This window comes from Pelodiscus sinensis, chromosome 12 (genome assembly GCF_049634645.1).
Source record: "Pelodiscus sinensis isolate JC-2024 chromosome 12, ASM4963464v1, whole genome shotgun sequence".
Classification (NCBI taxonomy): domain Eukaryota; kingdom Metazoa; phylum Chordata; order Testudines; family Trionychidae; genus Pelodiscus; species Pelodiscus sinensis.
In genome coordinates, this window is record NC_134722.1 from 46,487,699 (window position 1) to 46,509,244 (window position 21,546).

General features: G+C 42.8%; 1 protein-coding gene across 14 annotated transcripts in view; it reads right to left on the minus strand.

The window, feature by feature from the left end:
* Window positions 1–21,259, minus strand: part of CNOT1 (CCR4-NOT transcription complex subunit 1) — a 96,736-nt gene extending 75,477 nt beyond the window's left edge. For 11 of the 14 annotated variants that reach the window (XM_075940509.1, XM_075940503.1, XM_075940496.1 and 8 more), the window contains exons 1-4: window positions 21,098–21,256; window positions 9,255–9,525; window positions 1,292–1,399; window positions 425–523 (exon numbers count right to left, since the gene is read on the minus strand). In XM_075940509.1, the coding sequence (XP_075796624.1) occupies window positions 425–523; window positions 1,292–1,399; window positions 9,255–9,356 (309 nt within the window). In that variant the 5' untranslated portion in view covers window positions 9,357–9,525; window positions 21,098–21,256. Of the gene's footprint in view, window positions 1–424; window positions 524–1,291; window positions 1,400–9,254; window positions 9,526–21,097 lie in introns of all 14 variants that reach the window. The other 3 variants (XM_075940505.1, XM_075940498.1, XM_075940508.1) reach the window with 2 other exon arrangements.
* Window positions 21,260–21,546: the final 287 nt, after the last annotated feature.

Sequence of the window (21,546 nt, forward strand, 5' to 3'; positions counted from 1 at the left end):
AATACAAATAGAGGGTACAAATATAAAAAAGGTGAGGCCAGTGAGGATTTCAGGCAACAAGGGAAACATGTCAAGTCCTATTCTAAATAAGAATCCTGTTCATGCTGAAAATAGTCCCCAGGACTCCTACACTAGCAGCCCTTTAATCCAAAGGATAGCAGTTCCTGAGGGTTAAACATAGCTATTTCCTTTCTATGGATTAATCCATTTCCCCTCCAACTCTAGAAAAACCTGTGTCATACTCCTCGTGCTGGACTTTTAGTTTGCTAGTGAAGTTACAGACTGAATGAATTCTACTGTCTTGTTTGACAAGTTCTCATTTAGAAAAAACAATAAAATTCATTTCAAATATTCTACATAATTCCATAATAAAATGCTTTTTTTCCCCCCCATGACTGACCCTTTTAGGACAGGATATACAAACCTTCTGATAGTGCAATGGATTGTCAATGGCGTAGGACAGCGTCGAGATAAAATTTGGCTTTGTAATCAGCGACGCACACTCTTGGATCAGAAATTGAGTCTGAAAAAGAACAAGGTAACTGAAAGGCTGCTACCACATGACACTGCATCTGTATTTAAAGTTGTAATTTCTACTTTTCACTCCACAGCCATTATAACAATAACCCGGTCAGATGTTACAGTGCCTCAGATTCTGAATTCCATATTTTGTGCCAAGAAACATGGAAAGATACACACTAGCCCATCAGAATTTGACTGTTTGTCATTAAAGTTTAGATTTGCCAGACCAGACAAGCTAACCACACACATTTCTCAGTCACCTGGATGTGAAAATCTGGTACTTTATTTCACTTGTCTCAAGCTCCTACAGATGTGGACATAGATACTGACTGTATGCATAAAAAAAAGGAGCACAATATACTAATTTAAAAGAGTGTTTCTCAAGAGATTTTAGGAAAGAATGGAGAATAAACCAGGAAATAGGTGGTCTCCAAAAGTCGCCATCTGGAAGTGTGCACAATATTGTAACATCACTAGTTTGGACTAAACTTTTTAAAAGTGAGGGATGTTTTAAGAAGGTACTGCAGAGAGGGAAGGGAGAGTAGGACCAGAACAATTCAGTAGAAGATTTTCTGAATCAATTCTTTAAAACCCAGACAAGCTCTCAGTAGTTCCACTCTCACTAGTTTAGAGAACCAACAAAAGGGGTTGAAATGCAGAAGCTGTGCAGACTAACCTGTACCCTGCCTTTGTGCTTAAAAATTGCATGAGAGCTTTGCAATAAATCAATTAAAAATGTAATTAGCGATTGTCCAAGTGTAGAATTTACCTGATGGAAATCTTTGCCACTGCTTTTACCATCGCCACTGAAATCCACGTGCGAGAATAGACAGCGTAGCAAATGCCTGTCTGCCTCGGGACCGTGCCGATTCACAATCTGAAAGACCAAGAACAAAATGATCTAGAAAGACAAGACATCCAACAAGTATGAGGGAAAGTGGTTAGACACACTAATGGGGAACCAGTACTTTGGTTACTGTAGTAATTTCACAACTCTGTACAACAGAACACTAAAGTTCAAATAGGAGGCACTACGGATCTACAAGCTTAGCAGTTATTTTCAATAACCCTATGAAGTAAGTTTTAATAGACATAAATCAGATATTCAAAATGGTAACAGAAACCTGTTGAGGAACATTTTAACTTGCTGGGACACTCACTAGTTGATCTAAAAGCGGCCATTCTCTTAGGGTACATCTACACAACAACATTATTTTGAAATAACTTAGTCCACATCTACACAGCAGACAGTCATTTCAAAATAATGTCAAAATACTGTCAAGCTGGAGGACTTCTTCCTCCAACTCCTGTAACCCTCATTGGGAGAGGAGTAAGGGAAGTTGGAGGAAGAGGGCTCTATTTAAAGTAAGTGCTGTGTAGACGCTCCCAATGTCAAAATAAGCTATGCAAATTGAGCTTAGCCCTGCTGTGTAGACACACGCACCCTTACAGAATAATTTCAGGAACAACTAGAGAAAAATTGCGAAACTAGCCTTCATGTGCAAATTTGACATTACCCAGGGTTTGAACAAAGACATCTCTTGGAGGGGTTGTTATATTCAGTGCTCAAATGATATAAAAAGCCAAATACCAGACCCTTACAGCCCACTATTAGCCTCATTTAGTATGGACACTGACTGATTTCCCCCCTCCCCCTTCTGCTTTATATTTGACCCTCTCTCTGTGCCTCTTGCTCCATATCTGACATCTGAAGAAGTGGGTTGTGTTCATGAAAGCTCATGATATTATCTATATTTTTTGTTCATCTCTAAGGTGCTACAGGACCACTCATTTAAGCTTTTTTTTTTTTTTTTTTTTTAAAGTTAGACTAACACTGCTACCTCCCTGAGACTATGAAGTAAGGGTTAACCCCATTAGTGGATGGAAAGACAGAATCAAAGCAATAAAGTAGTGACAGGAATAGAACCCCCACTTCCAAGTTGTAATCTTTGATCATGCTTTTGTCCACATTAAGACACGGTGCCAAATGACAGTTGAGAAAGCCACGGTGGTAAACAATGTTTCAGCTCCAACACATGGGGGAATCCAAAAGTCTGCAGAACTGAAGTGTGCGAGTGGCATTTATTATGTCTAATACTAACACAGGAAACCGAAACCAAAAAAAACAAACAAACTGGTAACACCAATTAAACTGAGTTTTTGGCAGTGACCTGTCCAAATTGGAATATTGTTTTATCTAGTAGTGTGCTAGAGCCAGATCCAACAGCTTAGACCTGGCTCTAACAATTTTAAGAGGTGCCCAATCTGTAACAATACACTAGTACCTCAATTCTTTTATTTGGAAGAAGGGGGTGGGATCAGTGGTAAAGCGAACATACAAATGGGCAAGTTTTCGAAAAGTAATAAGAGTCTTAACTTTGGATAAGTCCTAAAATGAACTTTGGACTCAAGATAGGATGTCAAGATTATAGGACATTTTGAAAGTCAACAAGCATCCGATCTTGTACATATCCTTCAGTCTAGCCCACTATTTTTCCCAAGTGTGGAAATGCTCATTCAGGATGGTCTTTTGCATATACCATATTAAACAGCTTAGTTTAAATTAGGAATTAACTAAAAACTCAGTCTTGGGTATCACATCCCACTTCATCCCCACATCCAATAAAACTGCAGCTATCGTGACACTTGTTCAAGCTTCTAGTCCAGTGTTTCTCAACCAGTGGTACGAGTACCCTTAGGGGCACTTGAGAGAAGTCTGGGGGGGTGGGGTACATCAACAACTGAAATTTGGAAAAACTGAATTTGTTTTAAGTTTTACAGTGCTTTATTATTTTTGTACTTTTTACACCCAAAAATTCCATCACCTGCCCACTATGATTAAATTGTTAAAGCAAATACATTGCAACAGTAGAAAAAAAGCTGTCTGAAAACTGTAGGTAATGGGGGTACTTTTTTTTTTAAAGGGTATTTTATTAAAAAAGGTTGAGAAACACTGTTCTAGTCCATTCCCCTCAGCACAAATTGGAGGGATAATTCTAGAATGTCAACTCTGACCATTCTTTCTCCATGAAGCCAGCATGCTCCACCATCTTTTTCCAATCACAAGCCCCTCTGGATTCACTTGTCACTATCCACCCATGTGCATGGTGTTAACACACACAGACTGGCACAAGTGTAAATTATCAGTGCCCACTGTTGTTCTTACTTTCTTAATAAACCCCTAAACCTCTAGAGGAACTGTCACTGATCAGCACACTTTTCAACACAGATTTTACATCAGAAAGCTGTGGCCGAGGTCTCTGGAGAGAAAAGTCTCAGTGCAATCAGTCTACCTACACCAAAAAATTAAAACTAGTTTGTCAAAAAGCACGGCAAGGGTGATGCAGAAGTTTAACTACTTTGCAACAAGTCTCCTAGCCATAAAAGCAGCTTAGTATACTTAACCTCACTGTCTTTCAAGCCCATCTTAGTCTTGTCTTAAGTTTCCAAGTTCTAGGCCAGTGACTTCCTCCATGGAGGAACCCTAAAATAATTGTTCATATCCCAAGGAACCCCTACCTATGAAAGCGTTTGCTTGGCCAGAAAAAGTTGACAGCGGGGAGGGCAAGTCAATTACTGCTAAATTGCCAAGAAAATGTATTTGTAAAGAGCTGTTTTTAATTATATATTACACACACAGCTCGACAATCTACCATGGCGAGTAGATTTCACCAGCGCGCCCCGTTCATTTGCAGCGCGCGCATGCGCAATGCGGCTCTTGCGCATGGCACAGTATGGGGCTAGCAAGCGGTTTTCGCTGCCATTTGTCAAGGGGTGGGTGTGTGTGTGTGTGTGTGTGTGTGTGTGTGTGTGTGTGTGTGTGTACGCGCTTACATTGTAAGAAAAATTTATTTATCTGTTCCACAATTTCTCGCAGAACCCCTGACAATGATCTGAGGAACCCCAGGGTTCCACGGAACCCTGGTTGGGAAACACTGTTCTAGGCTATGAAACAGTTCAGGGCTACACTGAGCTGCTTCTACACATAATGGCTGTAAGCAGTAATAGCTCACCATTTTCCTTCCTCAAGTGTAGATTGTTCTGGAATTTTTTATTTTTTTTTAAGGTTCACTAAAGCCCAGTCAGTATGAACAGAATTCACCACCACCACTATCATCACCTTCAATTACTGAACTAAGAAACAAAAATAGTGTATAAATACCAGGGATGTAAAAAGAGTTTGAAAAATCTAGTCTTAGAATTCCATTAAGAGGTTCATAATCACCAAACTGAATTTTTTTTTTTAAACACACACACACACACACACACACACACACACGACCTTTCCCATAAAATAGTTCACCACCTGGCCATCATGCAAACTTTAAGGTTTCTCTAGTCAAATCTCAAAAGCAATCAAAGTAAAGTGAACTGTAGGTCATTTAGAGGCAGATTAGTCACTGTCTCCGCCCGCCCACACTATAGACACAACCCATTTGTAAGAAATGAAACATAAAGAACAGAGTAAACAGTCTGCTAATGGATATAGTGCCTAAAATAAATTTGTTGGGGGAAATCAAGGATTGATCTTATGAGTTCTTGAAGAGTGATTAAAACGGGTCTCTGTTTTAGGTAACTCGAATCTACTATTATATCTAGTCTACTACCAGGTCTGCTTCAGCTGAGATTCATCTAAGGATTTAGTGGGGCACCAACATGAAAACCATTTGTCTGAAAATGTTTTACCCACTAGTTAGATTACTACTGCAGCCACGTGATACAAAATACTCAGTTTACCTTGATCATGACAGTATTCTAAGATAAGTTTCACTGAGCCCCATATATAGCCAAGAGAAACACTGAACAGCAAGCAGAAATAATTTAAAACGAATTAAGAGTCACAAAATAAATTTGATGAGGTTATCAGAAATTGAAACCAGAAGTGGATCAATTTCAAAATAGACAAACATCATCCTTCCAATACAAGTATCCCCTGTGGCAATGTAGTTAAAAATCAACTTTCTTTTAATCATTTAAATAGATTTGAAACACTGAGTATTTTTATTATTTAAAAATAAGAGTTACAATTAAGTCACAAACATGCTACACCTACACTTAAGTCTCAAAAACTAATTAATGGCTCTAGTCTGGCCAGCCTAACAACCAGCTCTTGCTTCTTGAAAGTTCTGAGCTTTCAGTTTCTGTTAGTCTGCTGAGAAATGTGCAAAGGCAGACACAGGCAGGATCGGATGGTTTTTGTTCTGTGTTTATATGGGGTGTTGAACATGGGCCAAGCATGGCAGAGCTTCATCCTATGACAGCATTGTCCTACGACAGAGAAACAATATCTACGAAAGATTAACAGTGGAGTGTACAGGAAAGAAAAAGGGAGAACATTAACAAGTACACTCACAGCTTCCTATATTCATCTACATTTTTACCACAGAAAAACTGCCATGGCATCCCAAGTGTAAACAAGAGACTCTGGGAATATTCTGAAGAAATTTGTTCTTGGGGTAAAAAAGGAAAATGTGTCAAGTGCAAGCAGTGCAATGAGAAAATGCAGGACCTAACTGCAAGAATGAAATATCTTAAGGAAAACTGCTTATTGGGAGAAAATTATGTGGATCAACTTTGCAATGTGTCATTTTTCAGGCCTCTCTGCCTTTTAGTTCAAGTGTGATTGAACGAATAAATTCCCAAACGGTCTGCTATGCTGGATGTTGCTAGAAAAAAAGTGTAGCTTAGCTAATCCTTATGAGGCATTTAATTAGTTAACTAGATTTAGAATCTATCACCCAAATACACAGTGCAAAAGATTGCTGTAAGGAAAATCTAGAGTTGCCAGTTGCCTCTGAGTGTCATTTTCTTGTTTTAGATTACAATTGTCAACTTAAAAAAGTGACACAGTGACATTATGCACATCTCATTTTGGAACATCATGGTCACATACCATAATGGTGATGCCATAAGTCTATTTCCTATTTTACTTCAGCATAACTCCGCTTTCCCAAAGCCCCATCCTATACTTGTTTTCAGTGGGGCTTACTCCCAAATTAAGTGCACTCTAAGCAGTCTTAGTTTTTTGGTCATTTAGAATCAGATCTGCATCAAAACAGTAGGGAATGGGGAAAGAGCTAGATGTAGATGTTTTAAGGACATTATACCTTTAGTGTTCTGAGGATCAGTCTGTTCAAGTTAATTACACTTGAAAATTAAAAATGTTTAAGGACAGCCATCAGCCAACAGCTCAGGAGACTGCTTCAATTGCAGTGTGAAGCCCTTATGTAACATTTAAGATTTAATTGAATAAAATAGAAGTGCTATTGTGTTTGTGTGTGATTTAGTTTTGTTCCTAACGTACCGTTGCTGCAGCTGCAGTTTGACACAGGTAATAAGCGTGGTGTACTATTTCCTAAATAAAAATCAAGGGTTTTTTGTTTTAAGAAAAGTCACACGGTAGACCCTCTTAGAGAATGCAAAATGCTGTCCTGAACTGTAAATTAACATGTTTTAGCAATCAGATTTGTACCACTGTTTGAAGAAATGTGAAACAGTATCAGTAGGAATCTTGATTTAAAGCAATGATTGGTGTTGGGGGGGGATTAAATTGCCTTGATTTCAATCAATCCACCCTTCTCTGTAGTGGTGTAAACAGGAACAGTACTATGCTAATGCATAAAAATCCGAGCTGGAGTTTAAGTAACTGTCCTACAAAAATTTGGAAGTGTAAGTAAATAATAGCTTAAGTCTCAAGATGAAATGAATTTGACATCTTTACTGTCTTTCTAGTTAAGTTTTTTAACCATATCCTAGGCTAAATAAGTTAGAGGCAAGATACAGGTAACAAGGGTACGTCTAGACTGCAAGCCTCTTTCGACAGTGTCTTTCAAAAAAGAGCATCTAGACTGCAAGCAGTACTTTTGAAAAAGCAAGCCACTTTTTCGAAAAAGAGCACCCAGGCAGTCTGGATGCTCTTTCGAAAAAGCCCTGTTTGCATTCAAGAACGCCTTTTTTCGAAAGAGCACTTTAGAAAAAAGGCATTCTTCCTCGTGAAATGAGTACCGCCGCCGTCAAAAGAAAAGCCGTGTTTTCAATTTAATTTCGAAAGAACGCGGCTGTAGTCTAGATGCAGGTGAAGTTTTTTCGAAAAAAGGCTACTTTTTTCGAAAAACCCCTGCAGTCTAGACACAGCCAAGGTGTTGTTTTTAAAGGAGTGGTCTTTCTACATTTAACCCTATTGCAAAACCTTTAGCCATTACACAAACTGAGATGCAGCCCTTTTTGTTGTGGACTATGGGAAAGGGCAGTAGCAAGTAAACCATGATATCTGTACCCTAAGGGTACGTCCACATAGCAGCATTACTCCGGAATAACATAGTGCATGCATAAAATGCCAGCCTTTATTTTGAAATAATGGTGAGCTGGAGGAATTCTTATTCCAACTCCTGTAACCTTCATTTTACAAGGAGTAAAGGAAGTCAAAGGAAGAGTGCTCTTCCTTTGACTTCCTGCTGTGTAGACAGCGCCAACAGCCAAATTAAGCTATTTCAGCTTAGAGCTATGCAATTGACATAGCTCAAGTTACGTGGCTTATTTGACTTTAGCCCTGCTGTGTAGACTTATCCTCTGAAAGCCAGTTCCAATCACACTACTTTCACATGCTCAAATTCACTAAAGCTTTTCAGTTTCAGCCAATGGTCTAGATATAAATCAGACTCAAAGAAAATCAAGTACTTATCTTAAAAAGCTTGCTTACATATTTGTACTAGACATAAATCAAGTTTTTGTTTACTGCTCAAACTGATAGACCTGGAAAAATGAAGTTTTCCCACAAAAGCCAGACTTCACAATAGATAACAGTGCCCACCAGGCCTTCCCATGATGCCTCAATCCTGACTCAGAATCCAGGTTAGTAACTAACAAACAACAGGTTAATTTGGTTTCCCTGCTCATTCACTCCCTTGGTTTTCTGTTGATTTTGGCTCAAGTGGATAACTAGTGCAGACTAATGTAGTCATCCACCTGCATGGAACTGAGCTAAACTGGTTTCATACAAGTCTGGAAGACTAGTTTCTTCGGGCAAACCAGTTCTAGAAACTGGTTTAGCAATCCATTGTGAACAAGGCTTTTCAGCCCAAAGAATCCCTTTACAATGAAAGGCTATTAATGCTAAATGTAGCCTGAATCTTAACAGAAGTGTCACATTTCAAAAATAAAGTGTTAACAGTGGGCAAGTTTCACTGTCTTATCTGCAACCCAGAACCAGAAAGTGAAGTTCACTAATTTTTACAGAAGCATCCAGCAGGTAACTAATTACAATAAATTACAAAGTCAGAAATATTTAAAATCTTTACGATAACATCCTTTTAAAGAATTAGATTTTGCAAGGAAATTGAACACTTATTCTAAAATTAGTTACGGTCTTTTATTACATATAAAGTTTCAGTAAGATAACATAGAACAGGAAGTGTCAAGCAAGTAGCTATCAATAGTACATAAACTTATGAATTTAGGTAGAGAAGCTATTAGAACTATTTGGTAGCCATAAGCTAGTAGGACTTTACTAAGACAGTTAGGGGAGAGGGAAGAATTGCCTTATCACCAAGTGCCAGCTGCAACTAGACTGGTTTCCAATACCACTTCTGGATCTTAGAAGAAAGAGTAAACATTGCTTCTCCTTTACTAAGAATGCTGTGAAGTGCCCCTCAAAGGCAGAGCGCTTATTTAATTCTTCCATCCTTCCATTCCAAAGTTTCCTCTGCAGCACTCTCTTCTGTTAGTTTACTTACATGCTGTATTTCCTGCTGGCTGGCTCGGTAGTTTTTCTTGGTTAAATTGTCCACCAGGTAGCTGATTTGAGACAAGGCCAGCGAGAGCGAGTCAAGATTCATTGCTGGTTGGGGCGGAAGCAGGCGGCCGAGCCCGGCGCAAAATCACCATTATTCCCCTTTAGTCACCTCAGAGACAGGTTAATTTTTTTCCAATTAGCCTATATCTGTTCTGTGCTTTTTCTTCAGCTCTTCTTTCCTAGTGGTCTTATTCTGTTCTGAAACATGGCACCTAGAATAAAAAAAACAGCATCACATTAGGGTCAATTTGTGTTAGTTTACAAATATCTTCCAGAGATTTCTGAAATGCACTTAAGTCTCACTGAAACTAGTACATTAACTAGCCTTGTAAGCATAAGAATCAAAAGACAGTTTTTATCCAACAAGGAGTGAAATGCAAAATAAATGGTGAAAAGGAGTCAGTTACCACGTTTTACAGTTCAAGATATTGGTAACAAGGAATTTTATGATTTCGTGATAACTTCCCTTTGATGTAAAGACTTGGCATAAGGCTTGGCAAAATATATGTAACATTGTTGAGATCATTTCTCATGGTAGCCTGCAAGCATGTGCCAATAAAGTGTAGTATCCACAAAAGTTCTGTTGCAATTTTCCCTCCAACCCAGCCTTGTTTATGCAGCGTTCTAGCAACCTTTGAAGAGATAGAGGGGAAAAAAAACTCAAAGCAAAGGGGACACTGCAGATATTTCAACAGCTTAATTTGTTAGCAGTGTTAGAGATAAGAAAAATGAGATACATAACACTTGAAATACCACATAGCAAGAACCAATGGCGAATCATTCCCAGCTTCAGACAAGTTTTAATTTTGGGTCAATTCACTATTTGAAATTTTTTGCAGTGCAATTCTACAATGCCATACACCACAACAAACAATTGCTAACAGCAGACACAGAGATCTGCAATAAACTAACCTTTAAACTTTAGTATAAACCAAACAGCTTTCCAACCACAAAAGCAAAGCTGACAGCCAGCCCTTAAGTTCCCCCTAAATTGTGCTGCAGCTAAGCACCATGCATGCACTCAGGGCTGTGAAGGGAAAGATGCTCCTCCCCTGACCCCAACTCCCTCAGTCAGGGAAGGGGCACCTATCCCCTCTAGCCCAGATACTGCTGCGGGGAGCTAGAGGAGCCCTCTCCCCCTATCACCACCACTGGGCAGCCTCCACCCCAAACCCCAGTGCTGCTGTGTTGGGGAAGCCCTCTCTCCCCACTATCACCACCGGGCAGCCTCCCCTCAAAACCCTCATTCCCTAGCCCCACAAGGAATGTTCTATATCGTGTATTTTCATAACCACGTAGCGGCAACAATTTTTAGCGGTTACACAGTTACTGAAATACTTGCAAAGGGTCACCGGGGAGTCCCCTGCCATCCCATGCTGCTGTCTCTGTATCAGAGGCAGCAGCACAGGGTAGCAGGCAGTGCCTGTCTACAAAGGCAGCTGATTCCCACCTCCCACCCTGTCCAAGGGAGACCCAAGCTCCCTGCAGACAGACACTGCTCCAGCATCCCACCTGCCCCTCTTCCCCCTCCCCCACACACACACCCTGATAAAGACAGGCAGCAGTGGCAGGGGGGAAGCTCCATGGCTCCCACCTTCCCCCTCTGCCTCTGGGGAAGGCAGCTCCCTGCATCTTTCAGCTCCCACCTGAGAGAGGCAGCAGCAGGAGTGATGGGGCGCTCCGCAGGAGCAGATATGCATATGCGTGGGGAGCTGGCTGTCCTGCAATATGGTGGGATTTATTTTTTTTTTTTTTTGTTTTTTTTAAGAAATTACTCCATGGACAATTGTTTGAGCCAGGGCAGATTAGGAGTTTTAAAACTCACTACACAGAGACATACATTGAAGTGCAAAAGAAATTAAGAAATGCATATGAACAGGTTACTACTGCAGAACAGTAGTAACAACAATACACGCATGTGTTGGGAGCTGTGAGATGCAGACCTGGAGCGTGAGAGAGTGTGCGCTACTACTGCTGGGTTAAGTTTCTAAGAAACCTCATGCACTCATTCCTTAAGACACTGAAAGCTGTCCTGCTCAGCTCATGAGCCCAGTTGTCTCCCTTCCCCCGCTCTGCAGACCCGCAGTACATGAGCATGGGGAGACACCCCACGCTGGCTGTGAGGAAATCTCCTGTTAAACCAGTAGTGGAGAACCAATGCCCTGGGACCAGATGTAACCCCTGGCTTGCCTGGATCTGGCCCCCAAGGTTTGGGGCCCCCCAGCATTGGGGAGCCTATGCTGGCACTTCAGTCCCCACACTGTCCCCCTGTGGGGTAGAGCACACAATCAACTAGCCTGGACCGCCCCCCAGTGTGCAATAGGAATGTGGGGAGTGTCTTTCTCAGTCAGAGGCCATGCCAGTGAGGGTTTGGTGTGATTTTTAGTTTCTTTTTGCTTCTCACTTGTGTGCAGCCATTGAATAATTTTTCTGTGGGTCAGCAGTCCCAAGCCAAAAAAGGTTTCCCACCCCAGCATTAAAACAGTGCACTCTAAGAAAAAGGGGACTCACCCTTCAGAGTAGATCTTAGAGCACAATATTCTTCCAGAGCCAAACTCTGCCTCCCCTTCCTCCTGCTGAGATGATGGGGGGGAGGGGCAACCAAAGAGCACTGGCTCTTGGGGAATATCAGAAAAACCACACTGCCTCTTTAAAAAGAGGCAAGCAGTCACTCACCATTCAGACTACACCATTTCAGAGTCAGAGTCCTCCCCTGAGCCAAGCTGTTTATGCCCCCCCTTCTCTTTGGAGAGGTGTTACTGGGCAGGACAACACCCTGACATCAATACTTCTCCCCTGCCTTGCTGCTCCTGCTAGCTCAGGCAGAGGGGTGCACCTGAACACATACTGCCAGCTGTGTGTATTGTGCTAGTCAGCTGGGTGGTGTGTGACTAGCTCCTGCATGGCCATGCATGTGCTGCAGCGTTTACAGGAAACAGCCCCTACCACATGAATTTTATGATGTGCATCAATATGGATGCAACATGTCACACCTTCACAATGGTGCATATAAAAGCAATTCTATACAGACATGGGAAAAAGACAGGACTGGGTATGTTAAAATATGTTTATTTTTAATAAACATGTACCTGCTGAAATTTTCAGCAATTACATTTACACATGGGGGAGCAGACAGGAGCTGGTGCTTACAGGGAACTGGTTTGAGAGCCAGTTCCCACCTGTACCCCACACCTGCACTGCTGGCTCTGTGGGAGGCAGTGCAGAGTGGGAGGTATGTGGCTCCGTGGGAGGCAGCACATGCAAGGAGCCAGCTTAAAAGCCAGCTCCAGCCTCCTTCCCTGTTGCCTCTGATACACCAGGTTTATCAGTTAACCACGTACATGGATACACGTTAACATCCCTAAGAGAAATACTGATCAGCACCTTTTAGCTCGAGAATCACTGTATGAAATGATAAGACAGAAGTTAGTTGGCACACTGCCAAAAGCCTGAAAACCTCCCATTATTCAAAGTGTAAATATTATATGCCACAAGGTACTAAGAAAGATACTCTGACCATTGTGATCATACGTGCTGGGACATGTTGCTTTGGGTTGTGTTTCAGCACTAAAAGGGCAGCACAGGGTGAATGTTAATATTCAACTCCTATTTTTGTACCAACTCAATTTAGAAAGCCACTTTAAAAACCTGTGGCTTTATCCAGAAGATTTTTCTACCACACAAGAATTTGAAGTGGTCATAATTTTTATTGAATCAGGAAAAATATCAACAAGCTGAAAAAGCTGCACTCTTTACCTCTGCCATCTCAAATTAGGGATGGAAGCAACTAATCAACTGATAAGCATAAGCTTATTGGATAGTTGACTAGTGATGCCACTAGTCACTTCCCCCACTTGCTGCCTCTATCAGAAAGAGGCAGGGGGGGGGGGGGGGAGAGAGAGCAGGAACCGGTGTCTTAAAAGTGGGTTCCCACCAGCACTGTCTCCACAGGGAAGGTAGAGGCACAGCGGGAAATGGCGCAAGTGGGGACTGAAGCAATCTCCGCTTGCACTGATTCTGCTGTGATTCTGCTTTTGAAATGTACAAGAGCCCCACCAGAACACCACATAAATCCCTCTTACACTGTGTAAAAGTTATGAGAGCTCTCTGCATAAGAGTTCTGCCCACTTTATCAAGGAAAAAAATATTCAGTGGCTGCTCCCATCATCCCCAACAATTGTTTATTATCAAGCCCAGTGTAAATAAAAGTACAAAAAGTAGGATTTAAGTGGCTGCAAATGTAAACAGTCAGATCAAAGTAATTGAAAACAAAAACACCAGATAGGTCTAATCCACTAAAGAGCTTGTTACACACAAATTCTTACTCCGAACAGCCATCCTTATCTCAGGTAGAAAGCTGCAAGTTAGAGTTGATCTTTACTCTGGTCTGGGTCTACAACTTTCAGAGTCCTTTGTTGTCAGGAATCCTCTTAGGGTGGGCCAGGCAGTTTCAAAGGCCAGCTGAAGACAAAGGACTGATGGCTTCCCATTGCTTAAATAGACTTTTCCACAGGGCAGGAGCCTTTTGTTCAGCACCACCCACCCCCATGGAAAAATACCAGGTTCAAGATGGATTCCAGTACCAGGTGACATGGTTGCATGTCTTTCTAGGACCAACTAAAATCTGGGCTTATAGAACAAACTAGCAACCTATAGATGGTGTTTAAGTCCTGAGTCATTAAGTACCTGAATTATCACTAATGACCCTCATTAGCACATTTAGAACTATACACACTTCATATTTCTAACTTCATAGAATGATACATGCACAAAAATAGAATACACAGCTTCATAAGACTTTTGATCAAGTCTAATCAAAAGACTTAAAATTGATGTTACATGAATGATTTTGCATAAAGCACCTGAGTTATGCATATTCATATCCATGAGCCAATAGAGCATGGAGGGGTGTGACAGACTTGACCAAGAGATATTTTTAGTCATCAGCAATCAGCAATTTGCTCCCAGGGCACAGTTAGCTAGCTAGCTACTAACCTTCCATCAAAATGTAAGTTAGTCTTCCATACCTAAGAAGTTGACATGCTTCTTCACACCAATGACCAAAATTAAAGGGGCTAAGTACCTCTCTCAAAAACATTAGTATTGTTAATCTATAGATCTGCTTTTGGTATTCTATAAAAAGCTTAATGGGATCTACTAGCCAGGGGAAATAAGTTCATTTTCTATCTATGAACAGACCACTATTGATTTTTAAAGGTACTCTTCTACTGTATTAGAAACTAGGGATATAATAGCATAGTTGATAAACTGATAAGCAAGTCCTATAATGTAGGTTAATGCTGTAGACCAGTGGTCCCCAACGTGGACGGCGCCCACTGGGGAGTTTATGTGCACCCGCTGCATGATCTGGGCCGGCCCCGCCCCGCCCCGGCGCATGGCACATGCACGGTGCTGGCCCTGCCCCAGCACACAATGCATCGGTGGCCCCTGCCCCGGGCACGCGGCACATGCGCAGTGCCGGCCCCAGGCTCATGGCACATGAGTGGCCCCGCCCCCAGGCGCCCTGCAGCCCCAAAAGGTTGGGAACCACTGCTGTAGACTACAGGCGTTTTCCCCCTCTCCTCTCCCCCCCCACCAGCCTGTACGTTTGTTAGCTGGTTGGCCAACAGTCTCGCTCAGTCCTGGCTTGCGCCAGGTCTGGGACCTACCTCCACTGTGGCTTTGCATTTATAGCGTTTTAGGAGCCAGGAGGGGCAGGCACCTAGCTCAGTTCCAGCTTATACCAGGTCTGGGAGCTCAGCAATGCAAAGCCTGTGTATCAGAGGCAACAGGCAACCAGTCCGTGAGGAGAGAGAGGTTTTTAACCTGGCTCCCCTCACGGGCTAGATCCTGACTGGCTCCCCACGAAGTGGTAGGGGGCTCCTAGGGAGTGGGGTTGGGAGCACACTAGCTGCCGGCCCCACCCCTGGGGACTACAGAATACTCAAGTAACTAATTCATTAAGTTAATCAACTATTCATTTAACCCACATTTAACATCCCTATTAGCAGGGCTCGACAATTAATGTAATCTACTTGCCCGTGGCCGGAAGAGCCGGTGCAGAACGATCTGCGCAGGCACAGAACAGCGCGAAACCGCACGGCTGGCGAGCAGGGCTTGCCGCCGCTTGATGAGCCCTGTCTATTAGAAACCCCACATTTTTAACTGGTGCCTTATGCTACATAAGGATGTTAAATTGAGTTTAATCAGCTCAACTACTCGATGAAATTTCCATCAACTACTGGATTGGTCGATTGGGGGGGGGAGGGGAGACTGCAGAGCCACAGTGGGATTAGATCCTGGCCCTAGGAGCTAACCCCATTGCAACGCTGTCTTTTAAATGTAGTAGCTGGGCGGCTCTTAGTACATTTAAGAGACAGGTGCAGCAGGGGGCCAGGCACAGCTGAGACCCAGCTTGTGCCCAGTCCTCTGCTGCGCATCTGCCTTCCCTGCCCCGCTTGGAAAGCTGCTGGGGGGTAACTGGCTTTTAAGATGGCCCCCCTCCAGCTTCTGCTCCCTGCCTTGCTGCCTCTGATAGAGGCGGGGAGGGAAGAGAAGAGGAGAGGAGAGAAGCAATTAGGCGAGTAGTGATTCAACTACCTGATAAGCAACTACTACTCAACTACGATCTTACATTGTTAATGGAACAGAAATAAATGTTACTGAAACCTTTGTAAGATCCAACTGCGACTATAAAAGAGCTTAGAAGTTGGAGGAAAAACTGCCTAGAATTTAAAAAGAAGACTTTCAACTTATAGAATTGTTAGTTACCTGTATTGCAGTGGGAAAAAATACACACATTAACATATTTAAGTAAAATTAGAGAAGTTCCTTCAGTTTCTCTGTAGCCAATTGACAGGGGTGTCAAACATGCATTGACTATTTAAGTGTCTAACGCAGCAAAGAAGGAGGGGGGGAAAGGAGAGGTGACTTCAGATCACAAAGGCTATCAAGAGCAATATGACCAGAAGCTGCACTTTTAAAATAAGATTACTAAATTCCTATTTAAAAGAAAACTAAATTTATATTTAAACAAATGCACACTTTCAGCAACTAGTTTTTCTGGATAATATTCTTCAAAAGTTCTAACTGCACAGAGGCAGCTTACTGTTTCAACAACTGTACAGCTTCAGAAGCTTCCAATTCTTGTATAGTCTAGTATAAAAAACAGGGAATAGTCTCCAGCAAGGTCCAGCACAGTGCCTTGTCAAGAAGTTGAGCTCCTCAGCAGCCCCTGCTTTACTGCAGTACTTGTATTCCACAGTGACTGCTATGATATAAGATAGAGTGCTGTTCCTAGACCTTATCTAGATTTTGTTCGTGATTCTATTTTTAGGTGGCTAGTACAGAACTGAAGTTTGAACACTCACCACTACGACTACTGAAAAGCAAGAAGAAACTTCAGGCCAAGGTGATCTGACTGGTATGAGAAGTAGTATCATCAGCATTACACCACCCAAAACCCAGCCTATATTTTTGGGCCTTCTTACCACATGGCTCCATCAATTAGTTCTGTTACTGAAATACTGCTAAAGACTTCTCTTTGGAAAGCTAGGACATTGACATGGTTCTTGCTTTCATCACATACTACGCAGTACCCTGTGGACCACAGTAGGGATGTTAAAATTAGTTTATTTTGGTAAACGTGTAACTGCTGCTCTCCCCTCCCACTCCAACGCCTCTGATACTGAAGCAGCAGTACGTGGGAAGTGGTTGTGTGTAACCGTGATGGTTACAAAAAATTTATTCTGCACATGGATAAAGATTCGAGGGAACATATGCTCCCAACAAGGGGGACACTCAGACTACACACCCTCACCTAAAACAACTTAAAAAATCCTAGCTCTATATACACCTTTCTTTAGTCTACTTCAAGACAGACATACAACAACAACAAAAAGAGACAGTATCATGGGCTTTCGTGGGCCCAACCCACTTCAGATCAATGGCGCAAGGGTTCATCTAAAGAAGTGGGTTGAGCCCACTAAAGCTTATACCACCAGCTTTTTCTTTTTTTGTTAGTCTCTAAGGTGCTATAGGACTCATTTGTTGTTTTACTTTTTTCAGTTACAGACTAACACGGCTACCCTTCTGAGACTTTCAAGATAGACAGGCTCAATAGAGTAGAGACATTTTGATAAAAGATTAAAATTATCAGCACACTTAATGTTAAAGCCCTACAAATCTGAAGGCCATGTCTGCAGATCAGATGCAGGTAGAAGTTTCGTATCTGTGCAGGGTTCTATTTAAAGTATTAAATATATTGGTTCCCGTGTTAGAAACGGTGCAACCTTCAAATAACAGAAGCAGCCCTTCAGTCACTCTTTAAAGGATTACCTTCATCTGTATTAGAACTTATCTATACTCACACACAAAGTATGTAATTTTATTTCACTTGGTACAAAATACCCATTTTAGTCTGTTTAAAAGTTTTGCATGGAATCATTACTCTTTCTAAAGAGAAAGATAGGTATATAATAAAAATTTCTTGTAGCATGTGACGTTTCAGATGGTAAATCTTTACAACTCCTGAAGTGCCTCACTAAGGAGGAATTCAGGTGAGCTAAAATTCTCATCTTAACATTGAGAGCACAAATACTTCAGTCTCTACAGAAAGTTAGTATATAATATTGAAATAGTTTTGCTAGTGTACAAATCCAATAAGTGGAAATGCACTGTCAGTTACTTTGACTTTTCATCCGCACACAGTGTTTTAATAAAGTCATGCAGCAGTTCAGTTGTGTGTATTTTACCACTGAGAAGGGTAAAGCAAAAATGCTTCTGAAGTGCTATGGAATATTTTAAAACAAGAGATACTCTACAAAAGTAATCTTAAAATGGCTCAAGATTTAATTTGAGTTTCTTAGGAATTTTTCAAGGTGGTAGACAAGCACTTCTATTTTGTTTCATGAGCGACAGACAACTACCACCACTCCTCCAATGTGGAGGTTAGAGATTTATCTGAGCCCAAAAAATGTGAGGCCACTTCAGGAATATAAATTCCGTAAGATACTACATAAGAAACATGGAGGAGCAAAATTACTAAACTAGTTTGGAATATGGTCATATTGCCCAATCCTCCCTGTTAGTGCTACAAAAGACTGTTAAGGAAGAAACTGAAAATATGCTTCAAAGCTAAGTTAACTACAAAACACTTACTGCTTAAGCATTTAAGGCAAGAAAAAATGCACTGCATAAGCCACATGCATGACAATTTAGTCACATTACTGGGAAACTAATATCTGGATTGGAATGAGTAAATACAATTTTAAAGTAAACACTGACTAGAAGAATGATCAAGAACAATGCTCTCTCCAGAAAGAAAGATGGAGTTGTCTGGCAACAGGATGTGGGTCAGGCTGAGAGAGCCATATTTATAGGGAGACGGAGTGTAGGACAATACCAACTCAAGATGCAGGAGTGGGACCAGAAAGTACATTGCTGCACAGCCATAGAAGGCTGCCACCTATTTACAAAAACAAAAGAAAAAACTACATAGCACTTTAAAGACTAACAAGATGGTTTAATAGGTGATGAGTTTTCATGGTCTGGCCCATGAAAGCACATCGCCTATTAAACCATCCTGTTAGTCTTTAAAGTGCTACATAGTTTTTCCCTTTTGTTTTAGAAGTATCAGACTAAAGCGGCTACCTCTCTATTCCTATTTACAAGGCATCTCATCTGGGCTAGTTTTTGCCTTCATCTTATTCAATCCAAAATATTGCTACCCTGGCAACAAGCAGCATCCTGAAGTTACTTTTATGACAATTCATTCTTCGTATATAGAATTCCCTCCATATATACAGAAATCCTTGCATTTCACTATCTGCTTAACAATCTGACAGCTGCTGCTATCTTTTCATGGTTTCCACCACAGAGTCCTTGAAGTAGAGCAGACAAAGCATGTGCACTATCCAAACAGATGACAAAACCGGAGGCTTTTAAACTTTTAAGTTGCATGTACTAAATCCATATTTGACTGTCATGGTATAGTGAACTTTTACATCCATTCATTATAGGTAAAGCCACTGTAAATCACATCTCGCTCCTTTCGCAATTGTGTGCTGAACAAAATCTTTTGTGATTTGTTAAAGTTAGCTGGCAGTCACCTTTTAGTTTCAAGAGTCAGGAAGACAAGGCTATTACACAAGAAAGGAACACCCATTTCAAGGAAGCTATTTTTAAAAACAACAGTGCGTTAAGTGTTCTAGTTCTGAGCTAGGCAAATGCTAGTTAGCTGCTTATTACTGTTAATGGAAATATTTGGAAAGATTTTTTCCTTTCAGCTCAATAGCTAAATATTTTAGTACTCTGAACTTAGCCACAATTAGAGACCATGCCTTCACAGTACTTTCTATAAGAACATGTACTCCATTTTTATGAATTTATTTTTCATCAACCCAGGCAATATAATAGCACTCTTATAAACGGTGGGGCTTTCTTCAAGACTGCCTTTTACTAGACTTTCCAAGAATCCATGTCAGGTTTGCCATTCAAGAGATCATCAAAGTTTTAGAGTTAAAGAGCAGCTCTACAAAGCAGATGCAAGGGGGGGAATGCTACAAATGCAAGTCTCTGTTTACAATGCCCAACAGTTTATTTAAATCCTTAACTTAGTTTGTCCCAGAAAAAGTTTTCTTGAAGCCAAAACTGCATTTTGTATATTGTGACATTTAAAATATTCAAGACTTATTCTACTTCACTGGGATTTTTAACCTGTTCTCTATTGTGGGCTGGATCTGTAGTTACACTGGACCACATCCAGGCAACATATATACTCTACCTGCATGGCCCTGAGAAGCCATATGGAGAACTGCAGCTGTGCACTGAATTGGCTGCAAGCAGCCCACAGGTTGAAAACCACTACACTAACCTATAAACAAGCACCATTTGTGTGTTTCAAGTATGTTTAAATGAGGATATAGTCTTTGATAAAACTGCTTTTTAATAGGGCACTTTTAAGAGGCAAGGGACCAAAAAAATAATCAATCGATATTTTGCATTTCCACCAAATAGCCAGCTAGTTTTATTCCCTCCTTTAGCAAACATGTATTCTACCAAGAAGAGAACAAATGTAGCTGCTGGTTAGAAGCGATCACTGAGGGACAAGTATTCAAAGGCATGCTCCAACCCACTCCAAACCACGGTTACTCATACGGATGCAAAAGTAGCTCCAGAGGAAGGGGTTGCCCAAGTCCAACCCTCTTCACCCGACAGGGAAGAGGCAGGTTGTCCTGGGCTCCCTGCTAGCAAGCGCTTTGAGCCTGGTGCCTCAGAGAAGCGCGCAGGAGAAAGGGGAAGTTTCTGCTCTTCCCCGCCTCCCCCCCGGGCAGGGACACGGGGAGCGGGAGCACAGCCCCCCCCCCCCCCCCCACGGGGCGGCAGGACCAGCCCGAACCGCCCAGCCCTGCGGCGGCGGCGGCGCGGCGCAAACAGGCCCCCGGACACGGCTGGGGCGCGGGGCTCCTGCTATCGGGAACTTCCGGCCCCCAAACCCACCCGCGCCCCCCCGCTCCTGCTGCCAACTCGAGACGGGGGCGGGGCTCGCCTCCTCCCGACGCGCGCGGGGTCCCCGCGACAGGCCCAGGCCGCCGACTGCCCCCGAGCCCGGGTCCACTCCCAGCCTAGGCCCGAGCGCCTCAGCACCGCCCCAGAGCCCCCACCGCGCAAGCGCCCCTCCTTCCGGTTGGTTCCTGCTCGCCTGGCCTCCGGGCCCCGCGGCCCCCAAGCCCAGGGCTGCGCCGGGCCTCCGCAGCCGCTCCCCGGGCCCGTCGGAGCGCTCACCTCAGGCAGCAGGGCGGGGGTCGCGGGGCCAGAGCGGGCGCCTCGGTCAGCTTCTCGCGCTTTTATCCCCTCTCAGCCTCTCGCCTCTGCTGGTTTCAATACAAAATGGCGGACGGGGTCGCGCGCTCACGTCGCGGCCTTTCCCCTCCCCAGTCCCCTCGCGGCACGCCACGCGCAGGGCGGGGCCGCGGCCGTCCTCCCCTGCGTACGCGATTCCACCCAATCACAGTTCAGGCAGGCGGCAAAGGCGCCTGCGCTGGGGGGGGGGTTCCACCCAATCAGCGACCGGCGTCCATTCGGGAAAGAAAGGGGAGCGTTGCGTTTCTGCGCCAAAGCAAAGGCCGGACGCTGATTGGTTAATGAAAAGGAAGCCTTCCTCCCTCCCGTCGGCAGATCAAAGGTCAGGGCTCCTGCGCCTAGGCGCTGTGGCCAATCAGCGTTCGGGGAAG